The sequence below is a fragment of the Callithrix jacchus genome, chromosome 2 (genome assembly GCF_049354715.1).
Source record: "Callithrix jacchus isolate 240 chromosome 2, calJac240_pri, whole genome shotgun sequence".
Lineage (NCBI taxonomy): Eukaryota > Metazoa > Chordata > Mammalia > Primates > Cebidae > Callithrix > Callithrix jacchus.
This window is the reverse complement of record NC_133503.1, coordinates 171594638-171617517: the sequence shown is the minus strand read 5'-3', so window position 1 is coordinate 171617517 and position 22880 is coordinate 171594638. Positions and strand designations below refer to the sequence as shown.

The following is a 22880-nucleotide window of genomic DNA, read 5'->3' as shown; positions in this document are numbered from 1 at the left end:
CTCTGCTAAGGTCTTCTGACTTTTAACTAACCTGAGGCCTAACAAAATGCTCTGTTTAATCATAACACATTTGAGATAACAACAACTAACATACACTGGACATTTATCTTAATATGTTTACATGTTTCAGTTCTTAAATCCTCTCAACCCTTACTGATGAAGGAAACCAAGCACAAAGAGGTTAAGTAATTTGCCCCAGGTCTTCTTTTTGAAGGAATAAAGAAGTAGCTCTAAAAAGTTAAAACGCAGCTAAATACTGGGCCCCACCCCAGGGTTTTCGATTCAGTAAAGCTAGGGTGGGTCCTAAAGATTTGCATTTCTTGTAAGTTCTGGGGTGATGCTGATGCTGCTGGTCCGGGGACCACACTTTGAGGACCAATGGTCTAGACGAGGGATCAGCAAGTTTTTATTATTATTAAAGGGCCAGATAGTAAATGTGTTTCTATCTTTTATGCTTTGCAGGATGAAAGGTAAAATCGAGGATATTATAAAGTACTTATATAACCAACTAAAATGTAACCATTAAAAATAAAATCCATTTCTAGCTATCAGGCCATACAAAACTGGTGGCACACCGAATTTGGCTTATGGACTGCAGTTGGCTGGCCCCTCGTCTAGACTCTAGACCAATTTCTGATCTTGATCCCAAGTGGCCCCTGGCCCCACAACTGTTCTCTTGTTTCTCCTGAGGTCTTGGCTACCTAATGGCTTTATCAGGGAAGTACACCTTAGCTTCAAGCTGCTGGAAAGCTGCTGAATGTTCAGCATGGACTGTGAAATGGTCAGGACAGTGGTAGAACTGCCACTAAGGAAAGGAAACCTCTGTTGTCGCAGGCTCCATACCTCTGGTGCTCAGGAGCATCCTGGTCACTATGAATCGGCAGTGTTCCATGTTGATTGATGATGCTGGAAACTGATCATTTGTTTGATTTTTCCAGGGCCAGATAACATTAAAAGTAATCCATTTAGTGTTGTTTTGTTTGACCACAAAGGATTCTTAGAGCTTTTAAAATGGTAATGATGATAATAAAGGCATCCAAACTACTGCAGTTTCTTTCTTTTTTCTTGATATGGAGTCTCATTCTTGTCACCCAGGCTGGAGTGCAATGGTGTGATCCCAGCTCACTGCAAACTCTGCCTGCTGGGTTCAAGCAATTCTTCTGCCTCAGCCTCACAAGTAGTTGGGATTACAGGCATGTACCACCACACCTGGCTATTTTTTTTTTTTTTTTTTTTTTTTTGAGACAGAGTCTCACTCCATCACCAGGAGCCAGGCTGGAGTGCAGTGGCGTGACCTCGGCTTGCTGCAACCTCCACCTCCCAGGTTCAAGCAATTCTCCTGCCTCAGCCTCCTAAGTAGCTGGGACTATAGGTGCACACCACCACACCCAGCTAATTTTTTTGTGTTTTTAATAGAGACAGGGTTCCACCATGTTGGCCAGGATGATCTCGATCTCTTGACCTCAGGTGATCTGCCTGCCTCAGCCTTTTCCAAAGTGCTGGGATTATAGGCGTGAGCCACCATGCCCAGCCTCTACTTTGTTTTTAAAACATAATTCTTGGCGTATTTTCCATAACCCAAAAGTGGAAGCTCTGGTGCTAAGATTATTTCATATTTATTAAGCGTGGTCCATCAGTGGGCTCTGTATTCTGCAGAATTTTTGTGTTCATAGGCTTCCAGCTCTGAAGGCATCCACTTTTATCCTTGGTATTTACAAACAGGAAAAGAAAGCATAAGCCTCACACAGAAAGTAACCTCAACATTTCCCCAGGTTGTTTACGGAATGGGTGATGTGGAGAAGACATTCCAATGATGATGCCTGACCACTGTCGGGTTTTTCAATAAGTCTGAGTTGTCATTTCACTCACACACATTATGAAATGTGGCAGAAATTCCCTGTCTTATTCCAGTTATAGGGAACATGACTCAGAACCGGTCTTTGTTCTGTGATCTGCTGGGGAACAGCAGGGTAAGTCTTACTGCTTTTCTGAAGATTCCTAGAGAGTTCTTAAAAAATGGATAAATCTGGCCTTCAATGGCTTCCAGCAAGTTCTAAACAGACTGTCAGTGTCTTCCCCACAAGTTTAGTCTGCAAGAAGGTTTTCATGCCTTTACACTGTAAAACATCCTACATCATGCTCCCTGGAATGGAAATAAAAAGTAGATCCCAGAACCAGCTGCCAATGTGTGCTCTTCTACTTACTGACAAAATGAGATCAAGGGAATGACAGAAAGGAAGGGGAAGGTATCAAACATCCCATGCAAGTAACTGCATTCTCTTTGCTCTGATCAGAATCCCATGACCCTTGTTCTTGGCACTCTGCCATCTTTTACAAAAGGGCACCGATGTTGGGAAGCAGTGTGCTGTGGTGGACAGACCCCTGTAAGACGGGAAAACTCCCTTTCCCAGGATCATCTCGAAGGTGATGACTCTGTCAAATGTTAGCCATTCCCCTTCCCTAATTAAGATTCCCAGTCCCTTATCTGAAATGCCTGTGAGGCCAGATGTGTTTTGGAATTTAGAATTTTTGCAATTATAAAAGCAATTTGGAAAGTCAAATGGTGGTTGCCAGGGGCTGGGGAAAGGGAAAAATGGGGAGTTGTTTGATAGGTACAGAGTTTCAGTTTAACAAGTAAAAAGAGCTCTGGAGACTGGTTGCACAACAGTGTGAACATACACACTACGGAACGGCACCCTTACAAGTGGTCAAGATAGTGCATGTTGTGTTATGTGTATTTTACCACAGGTTTTTTAAAAAGTCATTTAATTCATGTATTTTATTCTTCCAAATACCTGGGTATTTTCAGAGTAGTATCCTGAAATCAAACACATGGATATTTCTGCAGCAAAATGTACAACTAGTCTCACTGAGATTCACAAAATATCACATATAGCCTCACATTAATTCAAGTACGATTTTGCCACCAAGGGAGTCTGCTGAACAGTCACGGAAAGACTTTCGGTTTTCAGGGGGCTCTGCAATTTGGAACTGCGGTTTTCAGGAATGGTGAGCCTGTAGCTCTCATTCACCTACCCTACCTTTGTGCAACATTTTTATTGCCCAGTTTACAGAGGACAAAATAGAAACAAGAAGTAACAGCAGGAGAAAAGTAGTCACTTGCCCAAGGACAGCCAGCTAGTTGGGATCCAAACTGCCTGGTACCAATGTTAAGCCTTGACCTTAACCTCCGGCTACCATGCGTATAGACAGGCTCACCCAAATGCAGAATCTTAAAGAGATCTCTTAAAGTTTTAAGAAAGAATGCCAAAGGATTCATCCCAATGTGGGCACTAGTGGAAAGTGGGGCTACCTGGGGGCTTTGATAATGGCCTTCCTATTTTAGAAGGTCATAACCCTGCTCTCTCACCAGTGCCTGATAAGTGCTGTTCTCCGAACCAGGAGCAGGAGTGGATAAACCACTGTTCTGTGGCTGCTAGGGCCGCCCTTTGATTTCTTTTCTTTTCTTTCTTTCCTTCTTTCTTTTTATTTCTTTCTTTCTTCTTTTTTTTTTTTTTTTTTTTGGTTACTCAGGGGTAAAGTATGGAACTTCTCCAATCAGGTGAGCTTTTCCAATGTTCATAGCTGCTTTAAGTTGGAACTGTTCTCAAGAGAAGAAGGTATGCAAATAGTGTCTTTGATGCCTCATGTATATTCCAGGGGAAATGAGATCGAAAGAGTTCTGAAGCCCCACGAAGAGCTAATGAGAAAAATCTTTTGGCTTTCACCTCTCATGTCACAGGTCACCTGCCCTGTCCTTTGGTTAGGAATGGTCCCTAGTTGCAGATATTGTATCAAAATTGATGTTCCTACCAGACCTGCATTTGCAGTGCCTTTCTTCTGCACATCAACATCAGCGCCATGGGAAACCTACTAAGTTGATCAGTTTCCACATCACAGTGCTGTCCGAGCTGGGGAAGGACAGAGCCAGTCCTCAAGCCCTCAACACTGCTGAGCCTATTGAGAAGGAGCTGAAAAGCCAAGGCCAGTGTTCTGGAGGAGCTGGCACAAAGGTTGGCTCCCTACGTAATGTCCTGGAGAGGACGGAGTGGGGAGAAGATGCTTCACAAAAAATGAGCTCTCTGCCACTTTCTGGTGTCAATGTAGCAGCAGTAATTCCCTCAGAAATGCAGCCAAGGTGCTGGTTGCCTGCTGGTGGGGTTGACATTGGCTCTATTTTTAGCACAACTTACCCAGCAAGGGAAAGCCTTTCGTTCAGAGGTGTTTGGGCTCCCTTGCCAGTTAGGTTAAACAAAGAGCTCCTCTGTTGACTGGGAGAATACCTCAGGCTTTCAACATGGTGCATTTAAAGAGAACCGATAGAATTTCCACAAATCCCTGAGTCATCACAGCTGAGCAAACCATCTTTACCTCCTAGAGCTGACAGTGTGTGACGTGATGAATGTTTAAACACACAGGTATACCCCACACATCAACATACACTCCTTCACACACATATAAACACATACGCATAGGCAAACACACACACTTTCTTCACACACGCGCACACACACACACTGTCTACACACACACACACACACACACACACACTGGGCTGAGTTTAGCTGAAATGCTAGGTCCTGAACTTAAAATAATAGCCTTGCTGTATTTGATACTACTCAAATGCATATGGAGTCTTTTCAACCAAATACCACATTTCAAATGAAACTGTGTGTGTGTGCATGTGTGTGCATATGCATGTGCGCATGCGTGTGAGTGCATACAGGTGTGGTCTTACACATCTGACTCCAGGATAAGGAGCCATGCCCTGGATAAGTAGGCACTCAAAGCTGTCATACTCTCACCTCTCTCCCCGACAGATACTAGGGATCTTCCATCCAGACTCAGTTTCTAGGACTGCCACTTCCTCCCTTCAATTTTCTGGTCCATGATGATGAGCTAGACACATCCCCTCACTCGTGACCCTAAAGTTTTGCCGCCTCTTTAGGTCCTAGCTGTTCTTTCTGGATCAGAGGCAAAGTGCCGGGAGCAGTGGGCCTGTGCGCCTAAGTTTATGACTGATAGGGATGGAGTGAGAGTGTAAAGAAGGCAGAAGGCCTAGGAGGAGAAAGCACCCGAGAGCCTGATGTCAGGATTACTAGAAAGATGGGTTAAGAACTTTACTCATAGGTGTGGGATGCCAGTGTGTGTCTTGATGGGCTTTAAACCACATTGGTGTGAATGAAGAATCTCAAGATTGTCTTGTTTCTAGATATTGCAGAATCAAAACAGAAAGACTCATAACTTATGAAAGTTAAGAGAATCCATAAAGGAAAGTTAGGAGAACCCTTAAAGGTCTTCCAACCCCTTCATGTTACTGATAAGGAAAAGCAAGGACTGGGATTTATGTAACTTGCCAGAGTCAGGGAATGACGGAGGTGGTACCAAAACATAATTCTCCCAGTTTCTGGTCCATTTCTCTCTAAACTCTAATGTGAAGAGAGAAAAATGTAAAACTCATTTGACTATATATAAACAAGACTAGAAAGAATAATAAATAATCATTGCTTTCCATCTATGGCTAACAATACAGCAGTCTCAGGTATATCATTAATGTGTGTCAGATTTACCTGACTTTTTTGCAAGTGAAGCAACTCTAATCCCAAGGCCAGCTACATAATTTGTTGAACACAGTGCAAAGTAAAAATGTAGGGCCCTGGCCTGGAGCAGGGAAGTCAGTCTTTCCCCCCACCGAGGGGCCCACCACTCCAACCCACCACAGATGGGTGGCTCCCAAGAGATTGAAAACTCTGCACAGGGATACGCTTGGTACCTGGAGGATGGGGGTGTGGGGGTGAGAGGTCCCCTGAGTCACCTGCCAAATGCCATCTTGGGATGGAGAGGATGACTGCTATGTCCCACTCCAAGACACCATGTGGTACACACCCAATTCTGACCCTCCCCCTTTGCACCCAGGCTCCTACTGGGGCAGAGAGGGACAATGAAGCCCAGGCCTCTCTGCTTTCATGTAAACTGATAACTGCCCAAGACAGGGGCAGAAAGGGAGAGGCCAGATGGGGTCAAGGAACCAAGGGGTCAGGGAGAAAGTGACAGAGAACCCAACTCCAGAAGACAGGATGTTGGCAAAATGTGGACTGTGAGTGAGGCCACGTCCCAGGTCTCAGCCTTTGCTCCACTGCTCCTCAGACGTCACTTACAAAGTAGACATCCAAAGAGTAAAACCATTAAGAATTTCAAGACGCCATCTCAAAGCCCTACACCCCAAGTATGGAACTCTTTCTAGTGTAAGGCCTTGTGTGGCCTTGCTAGTCAGTCCCATGCAGCCAGCCCTGACAAAAACTCACTGCTTGTGTGTGTGTGTGTGTGTGTGTTTACAGTCTCCTGCGTGCACACAGCATACCTAAATGCTCCTGGGTTGGGAGAAGTAAAGAAGCACTGTGCCTGCAGAATGGCCAGTGGATGCTGTGTTCATCTGCCAGGGCTGCCATGACCAAGTGCCACCGACTGGCAGCCTAAACCACAGGAACAGATTTTCCCACAATTCTGAAGGCTGGAAGGCCTAGATAAGGGGTCTGAAGGCTGGGTTTCTCCTGAGGCCTCTCCTTGGCTTGCAGATGGGACTTTCTCTCTGTGTCCTCATGGCATCTTTCCTCTGGACATGTTTGTGTCAAAATGTCTTCTTCTTATGAGGGCAAAGTCATACTGGATTAGGGCCCACTATAATGACCTTATTTTAACTCAATTACATCTTTAAGACCCTATCTTCACATGCAGCCACGTATCTTCTGAGGCCCTGGGGGTTAGCACTTCCACGTATGGATTTTGGGCAGGACACAGTTTGGCTCATCAGAGACGCCAATCCTCAAGTGTGAATGCCCAGTGGAAGTGATCTTGGGAAATGACTCCCTAAGAATCCAAACCCATTTTTATGGCTTATTTTGGGGGTGCATTTCTAACCCTCCTCATTACGTCAATTTCCTCTGCTCATACTCTTGCAGTATTTGTCACAATGTTCAGGCATACAATTTTGTGATTTTTGTTTAAGTTCATTTTCCACTAGACTGTAAGTCCCTGAGGGCAGGGTCTAATCCAACAGGTTCAGAGCTGTGTCCCTTAGAATCTGACAAATTAACATTTCTTGAGGAAAAGGAGGTCAATTACTGACACACAAAGCAGTGTAAACAAAATTTCTCATTTTTGGCATATTGGCCCAAAAAGTGTCCTAGGGGATTCACTTATCTGCCTTTGAAAGGGAGGATTAGAGCATAAAGTACATTGATAATTTCCTCAAACATCTGATGTCAAATCTAACAAGTAAACCTCCTTCCCCTTAAAAAGAAAAAACAATTTTGTGGTGATGTATGAGACTTCCAGCTGTGGCACAGAAATGGGACACTGTGGGGGTGGGAATGTTTGTTTTCCCAAACATTGGCATTAGTCAAGCTGTGGGACAAATTCATAGTTAACATTAATTGCTGCCAAAGAACACATTTGCCTTGCCTCAGTGGCTCCCAGTGCTCTTGGAATGCTGATACCCTTGGCCCAGGTAAGACTGATATTCACTCACACCTGCAGCACCACACTGCAAACACACATCATTTACTCATGCAATTAATTAACAGACGTTTGTTAAATAATTAGTACCCATCAGACACTAGGCTTGATACTTAAAATCCAAAGATGTGTCTACTGGTGGAAATAAGATACAAGTTCAACAGGATAATCACTAATGAAGCCATAATCCATTCATTTATTTACTCATTCATTCAATCATTCATTCAACATTTGCCAGATGCTCATGATTATGGCCAGCTCTGTCTTAGGCAACTGACCAATACTGCAGAGAACAAAAGCAAGAAAGCATTTGCCTTGACGGAGCATATTTCTGGTTCATGGAAGACAGACAATAAACCAATAAATAAGCAAGCAGCTAAAATAACATTGGGTGATGAGAAGTACTGTGAAAAAATAAAAGTAGGATAAAGGGTTTACAAAGTGATGGAGGGAAAGTGATCTTAAACAGTGGTCACGAAAGGCTTCGCTTGGTATTTTGAGCTGATTAGCATGAAAGGGTGAGCCATAAAGAAATCTGGGAGAGGTGTGTTCCAGGCAGAGAGAACAGCCAGGGCAAAGGCCCTACAACAAGCCCACTTCAGGGAACACCGAGGATGCAGAAAAGGAAGGGGAGAATGGTGGGAGATGAGGTAGACAATGATAAGGGGTCATATCAGAATGCAGATTGAGTTCAAGAAACTGGGGGGTGAGCAGCAGGCCTCGAAGGCAGTCCAGGGTGGGGGATGGTGACACCATTCGAAATGAGACTGGAAGACTGCCAGAAATCTACTTACTGGACCAGATGAGAATTTGTCCTCCTACTGCCTACAGGAAGCTAAAAATCACGCATGCTCTAGGCTCAGGGATAAGCACCCAATGTGCTAGGATTACTGTGGCCACCTGACTGGACCTCAGGGCCTCATCTTCCATATCATCCTCCAAGGCTCCTAGAGAACACACCTCTCTACCCGAGAGCTCTCGCAGGCTTCCATCTCTACCTTTCTGCCCCACTCAATATTTTGTTCACCTCTGTATCCTAAGTACCTGGTGTCTGGCACAATATGAGTGTGGGAGCTCGTTGAGTAAATGAAATCATTTGCTTTCTTTTTCTATGTGCATCTATCCATCCATCTATTCATCCATGCAACCATCTATCCATCCATGCATCTATCCATCCACCCTTCTTTCCTTCTATCCATCCATCCATATATACATAATCTGCTTTTCTCCAAAGTAAAGATTTTAAGTAGTCTTTTTATTTTTAACTACAACCTCGGGGCACAAGTTGCCACTCTTGCCACATCCTTGTCTCTGGTGCTTCTCCCTTTAGGAGAGAGGAAGTTGCAGCTACTGCTGGTTTGCAGGCCATTCAGAGCACACACTAAATTTCTCCAGAAAAAGATGGCTATTCTCAGGGGTTAAACTGGTTCCATATAGGTAAAACAGAAGTATCTAATAAACTATAAAATGCGTCACAGACAGTAAGTTCAATACTTCAGTTGAATGTATGTAAGTTCCTGCCCTGGCCAGGAACTGTGCCAGATCTGGGGAACACCCCGAGCATAAACAGACGTGACTCCTGTCCCACTGAGCTTCTTGTCTAGGGAAGGACATAAGCAGGCGTTCATCATATAATAGAGCCTGTGGTAGGGTATGAAGTAGTTGTGTTTTCGTGGAAGCCATGGGTGGGTGCTACAGAATAAGTGCAAGTAACTCAGCAAGCATTTGGGGAGAACAAATTTCAGGGAGAAGGAATCTAAGGGGAAGGGTTAGCAGTGATGGAAAGTGAAGCTTCTTTAACAAATAAAAATGAGGTCAGGATGACACAAGGCTGTATTTGGAGTGACAAGAGATGAAATTGGAGACAGAGCTGGTGGTCATCTAGAGAATGAGCTCCCAAAAGGCGTTAAGAAAGCGGGGTCTTTATCCTGAGGGTAATGGGTTTACTGATAGGTTTTAGTCATGGGAAAGATATGAACTGATTTGTGTTTTGGAAATATTTATCTGATTTGTAGTGGGAGACAGCAAGGGCCAGCAGACTAGTTAGGGGGCTGCTGCAGTCATCCAAGTGACAGCTGACAGATGCTGGAGCACAATAATGACACTGGGGAAAGGCGGATAATTTAGAAAACTATTTAGGGAGGCAGGAATGACAGGACTTGGTAATAATGTGAGCTGACTGAGGACATGGATTAAAGAAGGCAATCCTCACCAGGGGGTTATGAGCCACCCAGAGCTTTGAAGTTAGAAATTTAGTCCTTTGTTTTGGGTTTTCTTTCTTTCTTTTTTTTTTTTAAAAAAAACGAAAGACAGGGTTTTACTGTTACCCACACTGGAGTGCGGTGGCATGATCATAGCTCACTGCAGCCTCAATCTCCCGGCTGAAGCAACCCTTCTGCCTCAGCCTTCTGAGTAGCTGGGACTACAGATGTGCACCACCACTCCTGACCAATTTTTGAAAAAATTTTTTTGGTAAAGACGGTGTCTCACTATGCAGCCCAGGCTGGTCTTGAACTCCTGGGGTCAGGCGATCATCCCACATAGGCCTCCCATAGCACTGGCATTGCAGGCATGAGCTGTTGTACCCAACTGTTTGGGGGTTTTCATTAGAGTGGATCTCACTTTCTCATCAGAATTTCTGATGACTCTATGGGTGAGGGGTAGAAAGCTTAGAGGCTCTCAGGCCTCTGCCAGATGAAGCCAGAAGGTGGGTCAAAATAGAGCAAGCCTCCTTCTGCCTCCACCCCAGGCAGATGGCAGCACAGGAATGATGACAGGCAAAGCTCAAAGCTACTTATGCACTGCCCTACAGAGTTGTGGGAAATGCCAGAGAGCTTAGCTAGTAAACACATCAAGTAACATTTCCTTAGCATTAGGACTTTCTGTCCTACCAAAGAACTGTCTGTCAGGAGAAACTGCTCCTTTGCTCATACTGATCCAAAGGCCCCTCCAACCCCAGAACACTTCCCACAGTGCTCTTGGCTGTTCTGAGCTCAGTTCTGCACTTAAGTGCAGCCCCCACCACTGTGACAGCATGGGCCCGGCACAGGGTATCCTGGAGGAGGTAAGACAAGCAGATGCTGTGTTTCCAGGAGAGCCATTTCCTTACGGGGCATGGAAACCCAGACACATTAAGTAATGAGGGAACATGCCGACAGATTGTCCAGTGCTGAGGAAATGCAAAGAAGAAGAGTCTCAGCAGATTATCAGCATGAGGACTGGTTAATGAAAAAAATATTAAAAGAAAAAAAACAACTGAGTACCTCAGAGCTACAGAGCAACTGTGTTGAGGCCTCTGGAATTTGGAGTTCCTAAAGTCTTGATGTTGAATTTTATTAAGCAAACAAAACCAACAGCGTCATTATTTTATCTCCCTATACATTCATGCATTAAGCATTTCCCAAAATTTTCACCAACAGTCTTCTCATCTCCCTCATTAGCACTTTATCAATCCACCCACCAGTTCTTATAGCAGATAGTAATAACAATATATATGCACACGCCATCCCTCCAAAAAATAGAAGAAAAAAATATAAAACAAATATAGAGCAACAATTAAAATGTTAACTATCTCATAGCAAAGCAAAGCACAAACTACTGTGGAGCCACCTCTAATCATAAGGCAATTGACTAATCAAATTCAAGACAAGATTCAGGCAGGTTATACAGAGAAATGTTTGTGTTAGCCAAGGAAAGGAAACAGTATCATCTACTGAGTACATGTTAAACGCAATGTGGAGTTTGGTGGTCATTTAGAATCTTCCACTAACTGTATTTCCATGAAATCAGAACAAAATTATAAACATCCCCCAAGTTTATAACTTTGCTCTATCAAATTGGTGATCTGATAAGCTAATTAATTACAATAAGCTAGTGTTAATGGTATTATAACGTTGACATTTATTTGTATTTGACAACGTTTGGGCATGTAATTTTAAAAAGCAACTCACAATTTCCAGATGTCTTAGATAAGAAATTCACTTGAGGCTTTGATTTCTTGCAAGAGACAAGATATTCTTAAACATTCTCTGGTATTAAGCCCCTAACCATAGCAAAACATGCAAGAAAGAGGAGATCCTCAGAGGCCAAAAGTAGAAAAAAAATAAGCAAAACAATACAGAGAGAAAAGTAAAAGATGCAGCATGATGATCTTCTTTATGTGTCAACATGATTTCTCCATTATTCAATCAAACACTAATCTGGGTGTTGCTAGGAAAGCATTTTGTAGATGTGATTAAAGCCTATAATCAGTCGACTCTTAGCAAGGAAAATTACTCTTCATAATGTAGCAGCCTTGATTTGATCAGCTGAAAAGCAGAACTGGGTTAGAGCAGAGCTAAGGCTTTCCAGAAGAAGAAATGCTGTCTTTCTTGAGCACAGCTGCTTCAGCCTGTGCCCAAGAGCTATAATCTGCCCTTTTAGATGGCCTGCCCATGGATTTAGGACTTGCCGAGCCAGCCCCCACTATTGCACGAGCCCATTTCTTGCAATGAATTTCTTAATATACGTTTCCTACTGGTTGTGCTTATCTGATTGAACCCTGACTGGCACGTGGCAGTGGTAGCTCATCTGGAGCACCTGCTGCTCACTATTTTGCTCTGGGGAAAAAAAGACATTAGGACCCATAGGGTGAAAAGTCGGTCTAGAGACTAAATGAAAAAGGAAACCAGAAAAAAGCAAACAAAGTAAGCAAACAAATTGGGCCTTGACTCTGTCTCCAGGGGAGACAACTATTCATTGAGAATCTATAGCCACAAGCCATAGATTTAGGGCCCACAGATTAGGACCCAAATTCACAACAGGATACGTGTGACTTTACATTAAACATAACAAGATACCACTTCATATTCACCAGACTACGTGTAAAAGTGAGAATGCCAAGTACTAGACAGAATATGGGAAAATGGGAGCTCTCATTCACTGTCTTAACCAATTTTGCACTATATGTTAAAGTCATAGATGTATTTATCTTATTGGCTACAAATTTCATTCCACTACTGAGTGGAATGAAATATCTATAAATCTTTGTATTAGGAAACATGGACAAGAAGGGTCTTTTCAACATAATGTATAATAGCCCAAGCCTGAAAGCAGTTCAGATCCACTCAAATGAGATTAAATCAATTGTGAAAGGTTCATGAGATGGAGAATCTATGGAAGAGAAGATGAATGAATTACTACAAGTCCTAGCAACCTAATATTCAGTAGCAAAAAGTACAAACTATGCATTAAAATTCCAAATCTCTTCTTGGTCTTACTACATATTATCAAGATAAATCCAGGACTAGATCTCTTACTCATGTCCAAGCTGTCAGTGCTTCAGATAAAGAATGATATTCTATTTACAATTCTACCCAAGAGCCTAAGAAAAACCAGGCACACAGAAGAAACCTAGTGGATATTTGTTGAATGAATGAATAAATTTTGAACACAAGCATGCACGCCAGGAGCCAGACCCTGTATTTCCAGCCTAGATCCTACTGCATGAAATCCCAGACTCTGACCTTACCTGCCAGGACCCTTTTCTGCCATAGATGACCCAGTAGCTATTCTCATCTTATTTATCTGACCAGTGTCAATTCTTCCTCCCCAGATTTCTGGAACAAAAGTTGTCACAGAGACTTTCATCTAACACCACTCAAGTCCCAGTGTGACCGTGTTCTCACCAAAAAGCCTTAGAGAAAGGAGCTTGTCATTGTTGATAAAGTGAGGTTTTGAAATTTGCCCTGGATTTAATTCAGGTAAGCTATATTTTCCCACTGTTTACCATAGATTCCAGAGAGTTGATCTTAGAGGAAAAAAGAACTTCAGCAGAGCTTATAAAACATCAGGCTTAGAAAAGCAAACAAAACTAGCTTAACAGCTTAAGAAAAGGTAGTTCAAATCAAATCAAAACCAAAATAGCATCGCATGAAAGGCCTGAAAAATAGAAATTAAGCCATATTGACAAGGGACATATTATGACATTTGGGCACTTGTCTATGTGGCAAATAAAAATGAGTGAAAGGACAGATTTAAGGAGAAATTAATTGATATCTTTTCTCTCTTGAAGCATGAGGGTACTTTTAAATAACATCTTTCTTCAATATCTAGGGTGTTCCTCTTTGAACATTACAAAAGCAGAATGCTTTATATATGGTAAAGGTGATGTATGTCACAGTAATTCAGTCTGGCAACATCGACTGACCGAAGCATAAAATGTATTTTAATGTTGACAACACTACTGTCAGTTGATTCCGTCCTCTCTGCAGGACAATATGGTGTGAGAACACTGCAATTACCTGGTTCAGCAAGGCCAAGAACATTTTGTTATGCCAAGATTTAAAAATTAAAATGTCATCTGTAGTTTAAGAATATTCACAAGCCCATTAGCTATTCTTGAATCTCTAGCTACTGTTTTTTTTAATAGAGAAAAAAGTAATTTTCTTGCCCTAACTAAAAAATTTCCAGCAAAAATCAGTTGACTATAAATTCATGAACTTCTTTCTGGGTTCTCTATTCTGTCCAGTGGTCTGTGCATCTGTTTTTATGCCAATTCTATGTTGTTTAGGTTACTATGCCTTTGCAGTATATTTTGGAGTCAGATTGTGTGACGCCTCCAGCTTTGTTCTTTTTGTTCAGTATTGCTTTGGCTATTCAGGGTCTTTTGTGGTTCCATGTAAATTTTAGAATTGTTTTTTCTATTTCTGTGAAGAACAGCATTGGTATTTTGATAGTGATTGCATTGAACCTGCAAATTGCTTTGGGTAATATGGACATTTTTAACAATATTAATTCTTCTAATCCATTAGCATGGGATATTTGTCCATTGTTTGTGTTCTTTTCAATTCTTTTTTTTTTTCTTTTTGTGACCCAGGGTCTCACTCTGTCACCCAGGCTGGAGTGCAGTGCTGTAATCACAGCTCACTGCTGCCTCAGCCTCCTGGGCTCAAGCAATCCTCCCATCTCATCCTCCCGAGTAGCTGGGACTATAGGTGCATGCCACCACATCCGGCTACCTTTTGTATTTTTTGTAGAGATGAAATTTTGCCACATTTCCCAGGCTGATCTGGAGCTCTAGGACTCCAGTGATCCACCTGCCTCAGCCTCCCAAAATGTTAGGATTACAGGCATAAGCCATTCTCTAGCTACTGTTTAAACATTGCATTACATGTATTGTCTGAGGAAGAGAGATGATCACACACTGTTTATACTTCCTCAATATTTGGAAACGGCATGTTTCCTTTTTCTTTCCATGAGTGACATATATATTAGACACTACTATACTCTAGTTTCACCTTCATGGCTATGAAATACTCTTTGTCAGTTGCTTTTTGATGGCTTACTGAATTCTTCGCACTGAACCCTCTGTTACACTGACTAGGGAGGGAATATCTATTCTAATAGGGCTCGTGACAATGATTGATGAAACAAGGTTTATACTCAAGAAAGACATAATAAGTAAACAGGAGGCTGTATATATAGCTTCAGGTAGAATAGAACCGTGACTCATGAGCTTGGCTATATTCTGACACTAATTACATTGATGCTTTTGACAATTCTTTCCTTTCTCTAAGACACAACCACCTCTTTGGCAAAAGAAGGAAGGAAGTTTCATTAGGCACCCTCAGAGGTTCTTCTAGCAGAGCTGTTCAATTCTGACACTCTGGGGTACTAAGCAAGTATAAGAGAGTATCTCTTTTGTGAAATTCTCTACCAGATACTCTCTTATACTTGCTTAGCACATCAAAGTACCAAGGTGAAGAAATTCTACCTGGTGGAAATTCCATCTGGTGGAGAAATTTCATCTGGTGGAGAATTCACAAGACAAAGATTGTTCTAAGGTAGCATTAATCAGAGAAGGTTCTTTAGAAGTGAAAAGTCTTAAGGTTGACCTAGAAGTATAACATGAAATGGGGTGACAAATATTGTAACCGTGGTATTGTATATGCCCTAATAGGGGACCATGATATTTGTAAGCCCCACTCTTTTCCTATCCATCCCTTCTCTCTTCAGGACTAAATATTTGCTATTCTCAATTCATTTGTAATTAACTCTGCCTTAGTAGGGGAGTTATGAGAAAGAGGCGTTCAAGGTGGGTAGATGAGGAATAGTCTCACTCATTTCACAGAGCAAGGATGCCAAGTTCACTTGGCGTCCTAGTAACTTACTCCACCATATTGATGTTCTAGGGATTTAAAAGGTATCAATTCACAAAGTGTTCCCCATAACCCAGAGTGTAATAGCAACTGGGTAATTACCCAGGTGACTGAATCAATGACAAACAAGGGAACCCTAAATATTCCCCTTGAGACTAACTTACCTGTATTGATACCTTCATCACTCAAACCAATTCATCCCTTTTCTTGGTACTTGTTAGAGGATTTAGCCAGTAAGTTATCTAATGTAGAAGAAAGGTGCAGTAGCTTACTAAAGTTAAGAATTTAAAGCAGTTGTCTGCTTTTGCATTCAGAAAACATTTTAGACTCAAAAGCTTCTTATTGCATACATACTCTGCCAAGATGATAGAAGGCACTCCCAGGGAAGTTGCTATCTGGCATAGGGGCTGGGTGCAGTCTGTAGAGAAGATGCTTGTCCCCTTTCCCTTTCATTCTCCTGTTTGCGAAGCTCCAGTTCTGAGTCCTCCCACCTCGCCCGCCCTTTCCAGGATCTACCTTCCCTTACTCCCTCATCATCTGTTTTCCCGTTGAGGTCCATGGTTTCCAAATCCCTAACACATGTAAATAATATTATGGCTTCCTTTTGTTAACTGTCCCTCTAGCATTGTTTTCTTCTCTGAAGAATGGAGAAATTATACCATATTTAAGAAACCATCCTGATTCCCAATCCCAATAAACTAATGCATAGTTTACTATCTCCTACACTAAGAAGAATGTGGGGGGTGCAAGGAAATGACTCAAGTCAGTTTACTTCTGAAAACTACCTGAAACTATCTGGGAAAAGGCCAAGAGGAGCAATTATTCAGATCATTCTTGGGGCTTAAGGGCAGGGAACGCAGCTCAGCAAACTACAAACACAACACTGTGCAGTCAAAAGAAGCTTCACTGAATTCATCATCTGACAAGGTGTTGATATTTTTTTCAGTTTTTCTTCACACATTATTATCAGCATCATCAAACATTTAAATGTGCCTTCCATATGCAGATGTGACGAGCTGTCTGTAATATTCCACACTAATGTATTATAACACTGCTAATACCAAAAATCATTAAAGTAAATTTTACTTTAGATACTAGAATGCTCTAGAATATTCATGAGTTTTAAAAAACAATTCATTATAAACGTCTTATGAGGATCATCAGTTAATGTGGCAAAGATGCTTTTATTTTCTTCTCATTAAGAATATGCAGAGACTCTAGTATTGATAAGTGAAAGGGTTCATATAAGCAACAAGAATGTAGAGTTTCTGGCAACAGAATACAGAAGAGATTTGAATGTCATGAAGATATTGAAAAAAAGAATACAGAGGAGATAGTAGACTTGAATAAGAATAGGTGATGTTTTAATAAAACAACCAAAAGAGCAAAACAGAATCCTCAACTCAGGAGGTCATTTGAATCACAATACCCTTTAATCCACAGGTTGGCTCCTTGGTTTCTGGAACTTTCTGCCTTCTATAAATGATGTGCGGGTGGTACCCTCCCTCAGCCAGTGGATGATTCTTCACAGGCTCAATGAAAAAGTCTCCGTGTGGTAGTTGAAAAAATCCAGTCTGTAAACAATTCAATAAGATGGATTAAAGACTTAAACATAAGACCTAACATCATAAAAACCCTAGAAGAAAACCTAGGCAAAACCATTCAGGACATAGGCACAGGCAAGGACTTCATGACTGAAACACCAAAGGCATTGGCAACAAAAGCCAAAATAGACAAATAGGACCTAATTAAACTCCAGAGCTTCTGTATAGCAAAAGAAACAATCATTAAAGTGAACCAGCAACCAATAGAATGGGGAAAATTTTTTGCAATCTACCCATCTGACAAAGGGCTAATATCCAGAATCTACAAAGAACTAAAACAGATTTATAAGAAAAAAATTAACAAACCCATCCAAAATTGGAGAAGGATATGAAGACACTTTTCAAAAGAAGACATATATGAGGCCAACAAACATATGAAAAAATGCTCATCATCACTGATTATTAGAGAAATGCAAATCAAAACCATATTGAGATGCCACCTCATGCCAGTTAGAATGGCAATCATTAAAAAATCTGGAGACAACAGATGCTGGAAAGGATGTGGAGAAATAGGAACACTTTAACACTGTTGGTGGGAGTGTAAACTAGTTCAACCATTGTGGAAGACAGTGTGGCACTTCCTCAAGGATGTAGAAATAGAAATTCCATTTGACCCAGCAATCCCATTACTGGGCATATACCCAAAGGATTATAAATCTTTCTATTATAAAGACACATGTACATGTATGTTCATAACGGCACTGTTTACAATAGCAAAGACCTGGAATCAACCCAAATGCCCATTGGTGATAGACTGGACAAGGAAAACGTGGCACACATACACCATGGAATACTATGCAGCCATAAGAAATGATGAGTTTGTGTCCTTTGTAGGTACATGGATGAATCTGGAAACCATAATTCTCAGTAAACTGACACAAGAACAGAAAATCAAACACCACATCTTATCACTTATAGGTGGGGTGGGTGTTGAACAATGGGAACACATAGACACAGGGAGGGGAGCATCACACACTGGGGTCTGTTGGGGGGTGCCAAGGGAGGGACAGCGGGGGTTGGGGGGGGAGGTCGGGGAGGGATAACATGGGGAGAAATGCCAGATGTAGGTGACAGGGGGATGGAGGCAGCAAACCACATTGCCATGTGTGTACCTATGCAACAATCCTGCATGATCTGTACATGCACTGCAGAACCTAAAGTACAATTAAAAAAAAAAAAAAGAAGGCTTATTTTAACCAATTCTATTTTCACACAAAAAACAAAGTGAAAAATTACATAGCTAATGAGGATCTCTGAAACTCCTAAGACCAATGCTTTCGTAGTCTGCTGTTTGATCTCATAGAAGAGTTACACTCAAACAACTTAGTGAAATATCTTTATAGTCAGGGTTATTAAATATTTGGGAGTCACGGATTCCTTTGTGACCTTATTGAAAAAAGTACACATATACACATGTATCCAAAATGTAGCCTACAATTCTTCAGGTTCATGGATTCCTCTAAAACCCATTGCTGGATATGTATGGTTCCCAAATGAAGAGCCCATGCTTCCCAGTTGTTCTATTATGGATTTGAGACCTATATCCAACACTCCATTGAAACTTTTAGAACATTACCTGAATGGGGGTAGTCCAGCCACATCTTCACACAACTGTTTGCCTAGCAGTGTTTAATGGAATCTTTTACTCAAGAAAACAAAGAAACATAGTGCAAAAGTCCTTGATCTGAGATGAGTTTCAGGGGTCTAGAGCAGAAAGCCCTCTGTCCGTCTCTAGGGAAACAGGGATCTCATTTCACAGATATGAAAATCAGTGGTATGCTCCAGAACACTGGCCAATGAGTACTCCTTTTCGAAGTCAAGTCTAGAAGTGTTATAACCTACAACTCTCTTGTCCTTTTAGGAAAATATTTAGTGCCCATCTGAGGTGTTTAGAAAACTGCTTCGCCATGATTTCCTAAGATGGGTTTAAGCCTCAGGGTCAGACGTGTCCTCAGAGGTCAAAGAAGGGTACTGACACTGTCTTCAAGGTTTACAACCCAGCCAGGAAGACAAGGTTGACATTTATTTACCAGTAGGAAAGGGAACTGCAATGCCTGGGTACTTTTGTGCTGAAAAGGACAACTCAAGAGGCCAACTCATGGCCTCTGGTGGCACTGGGCCTAGAGCCCCGACCTGGAGTCCTGTGTCACAGAGCCCTTCTTCACATGACACAGCCCTCACTGGAGTGGCACTTCCATAGGTGCTGTGGATTCCAGTGCTGTGTTTCAGAGGCCAGTAAGAGTGGCTGCTTTTAGACAGTGAAGGCAAGATTGAACGCCTACAGACTCCAGAATACTTGGCACAGCTGTAAAGCCATGAGAGGACCTCTCCGACTTATTATTTCTTGTTGTTGGTTTGCGAGAGACAGACATTTTCTCATTCAATACACAGCCAAAATCATAAGTCAGCAGAAAGTAGAATTCAAGAGATTATAGAAGCCTCAGAATAAAGAGAGGTGGGAGCAGAATCATGGGAAGATTCTCCCAGCATACCCTACCCTCTGCTGTGATGCCTAAGTGGCCTCCATGAAGCCAGTGAGGAGAGTGACCCATGATGTCATCAATTCGTGAAGATTTTGCATATCAGTCTGGACAGCCCAATTAACTCACGTGGTTTGAGGAAACATGGACTGAAGCCAGGAAGACATCGGTGTATTCACCTGGTAGTCACCATGTTCCAAGCAGGTGTTAGGGAAACAGCAAAACAACAGAGCCAGTCCCTTGGCCCTAAAACAGCGCTGTCCAACAGAACTTCCTGTGGTGATGAAGATGTTCTCTACCTGCACTGTCCGGTTTGGGAGCTGCTAACCCATGTGACTGCTGAGCACTTGAGATACAGCTAATGCAACAGAGAAACTGAATTTTTAATTTTATTTAAATTTAATCATCTTAAATTTAAGTGGCCACAGGCAGTTAGTGGCTCCAATATTGGACAGCTTATTTGTAGAGATGGGCCAAGTAAGGAAAGAGAGAGATTCATAATCATAAGCATTTTCGTCTGTAATAATGAGAGCTGTCATCAGGGCCAATTTGAGCACTTGCCTTAAAAGAAAATGAACTGCAAAATGTGACCTATTTCACTATTATGGTTTGGTTTTCATGAGCAAATACATCAGGAGCCAGATTGGGAACACCCATGCACTGCACACAGGCTTCAGAGAATCCATAGAAACACCTGCATATAAAAAAAAATGCAACATTCACCAAAATTAAAATGAATCATTGGGAATAAATGTGACACGATAAGGGCTATATGAGGGGGCTGCCACTGTTCTCAGGACAGAATGGAAGGGGAACAGATGTTCAGCAGGAAGCTGGGATGGGGGCTGTGATCACACAGAATTAGAAGCTGGGTTTCAGATCTAGAGGGAGTTGTACCCCTCAGAGCCCTGAAATATCAGCCTCCACGTCCCTTACCCATCTCAGATGCTTTTTGAAGGAGCCTAATCACATGCCCTGGCTGGAAGCTCAGAATCCAAGTGGTAGGAAAAAATATATCTTTGTTAGAAAATGGACAAAGTTGGTTCCAAAAGAATGTAGGATCAAAGACTTATAACAGGGTTAAGAGAAACAGCATGAGCTGTGCGATCTTGGTCCAATTGCTTAACACACTTGAGCGCCAGTTGTCTCACCTGTGAGATGGAGCCAAATCTGTTTTAACTTGCAGGGCTATGACTGTTAGAGATACTCTATATAAAATGCCTAGCAGAGGTCTTGGCATATGGTACTTCCTAAATAAATGCACAGTTGCTCATTTCATCCTAGCATCATCTACTGCAAGCACATTTTAAAGCAGTGCTTTAAAAGCAAGTACTCTAGGGTCCATTTGCTTGACTTAACTCTTAGCTGCAAGTAACTTAACTTCTCTAGTCCTCGGTTTCCTCATCTGGTAAATATGAATACCGACAGTAACTTATTAACTTATTAAAAGATGTCACATGGATTAAATGAATCAGTGTAAAGTGCTTAGATGAGTATCAGTACATGGTAAATGCCTGATAAGTATATTGACTATTAGCTATTATGCTAATATGCCATTCTGATAGTCTAAGGAATGCCTGGGCCACAAGTTACAGGTTTCTGTAGAAAGAGACAGAGGCATTCTTCAAAACCTGTCCCCTGCCACATGGGTGAAACGCAAATAGGCAGAGAGGTACTGCCCACCCAGACAGATGGGAGGAATGCCAGGCTGTCAGTGATCCTGAGCCATCGCTAGGCTGCATGAAGGGGCCACACTCTAACATTCAGCCTCTGGGCATAATGGACAAAAGCAGGACTCCTTCAGCAGAAGTATGAAGTGAAGTTGATGGCAGGCAGGCAATGGAGCAAGTTGTTCTCAGAAAAACAACAGCAGTGGGCTTGCCTGAGGGCTGGAGAGGAGGATGTGGATTTCTGCAAGGGGTAAAAGGCTCCCACAAAAGTAAAACGAAAATTGTCAGATGTCAGTGTCACTAAAATTCTGAGCAAAAGGAGGAAGGTGTGAACAGATGGACAGGGCAGGCAGGATCTGATGGCAGGAGGGTGGAGAGAAGGAAGTGAGACAGAGCTGCCCATGTGTTGTTGTCATGGGAATTTGTCAGACTCTGAGTTGATAGAGCCAGGAAGTAGGATGCACCCTGACATGCCCAACTCACAGTCCAGCTTCAGATACTGGTAGGATAAGGAGAAGGCACTATATATGTCAATTCCAATGCTCTCTCTCTCCTCATGGCCATGGAAGAAGTTTCTCACAACTGCAAAGTTTGTGGGTCTCAACAACAAGCAGGGAGGGGAGGAGAATTGTTCTCCTCTAGGGAGAGGCCTGCCCTTAGTTATCACTAAATAGATCAGCTGACACCCCACTAACTGAGGGAGAACCAGTGGTGACTGAGTCTGGAAAAATGTGAGCAGGTACAGAATTTATCAATTTCTCTTTTTTCCTTTTTGATAGAGTCTTAGAGCTGGAAGCCACGGCCGAGGCATCTAATTAAGCCTCCAGCACATCCCAGGCATCTTCTTGGCCTGAGAAATTGGTTCTTAGGGCATCTCTTGAGCAGAATCAAGATTTATTCAAAGGAATTAGAGCTGAAACCTTCAACAGACTTAATTTACAAGTCTCCAAATCAACCATGGATGCCAAGTCCTGGCCGGCTGTATTTCCTGCTGGAAGCAGATTCTACAGCACGGTTTGTTTTTCTCTAGTAAAAGAAGCCCGACTTTGGAGACAGGCTACGTTCAGCACTCACCTCCAGCATTAACAAGCAGCGTAGCTTTGCACAAGTAATTTTGTTTCTCTGAGCCTCAGTGTCCTCATCTGTAAAACGATGGTAACAAAATGGTTTTTGCCAACAAGAACTAAATGCGGTAATTCATGAAAATGACGCCAAACAGTGCCAGCCTTCGGTCAATCCGCTGTCTCTGTGGATGTCTTCAAGTTAATGAACAGCATCTCAACTCTTCCTCATGACTAAATTGGTCATTTCCTCATCCTGAAGAATGGTTAACACCGTGGTTTATTTCTGGAGGTATTCAGTTTTCGGTTTTAGAATGAAAACTCTCTCCTCACATATTTATTTCTGGAAGTACTTGGGTTTTGGCTTTAGAAGAAACCCGTCTCCTCACATGAGGTTAGAAAAGTTGCCTTT

General features: G+C 42.2%; 1 protein-coding gene across 6 annotated transcripts in view; it reads right to left on the bottom strand.

Annotated features, from left to right (window-relative positions):
* The window catches only part of ADAMTS12 (ADAM metallopeptidase with thrombospondin type 1 motif 12), a 390838-nt gene that overhangs the window by 194739 nt on the left and 173219 nt on the right, over positions 1-22880 (bottom strand). For 4 of the 6 annotated variants that reach the window (XM_078365627.1, XM_035291707.3, XM_078365626.1 and 1 more), the window contains one exon: positions 17083-17227. The exons of 1 other annotated variant lie outside the window; for it this stretch is intronic. In XM_078365627.1, the coding sequence (XP_078221753.1) occupies positions 17083-17227 (145 nt within the window). Of the gene's footprint in view, positions 1-17082; positions 17228-22481; positions 22550-22880 lie in introns of all 6 variants that reach the window. One more of the 6 variants, XM_035291711.3, reaches the window with a different exon arrangement.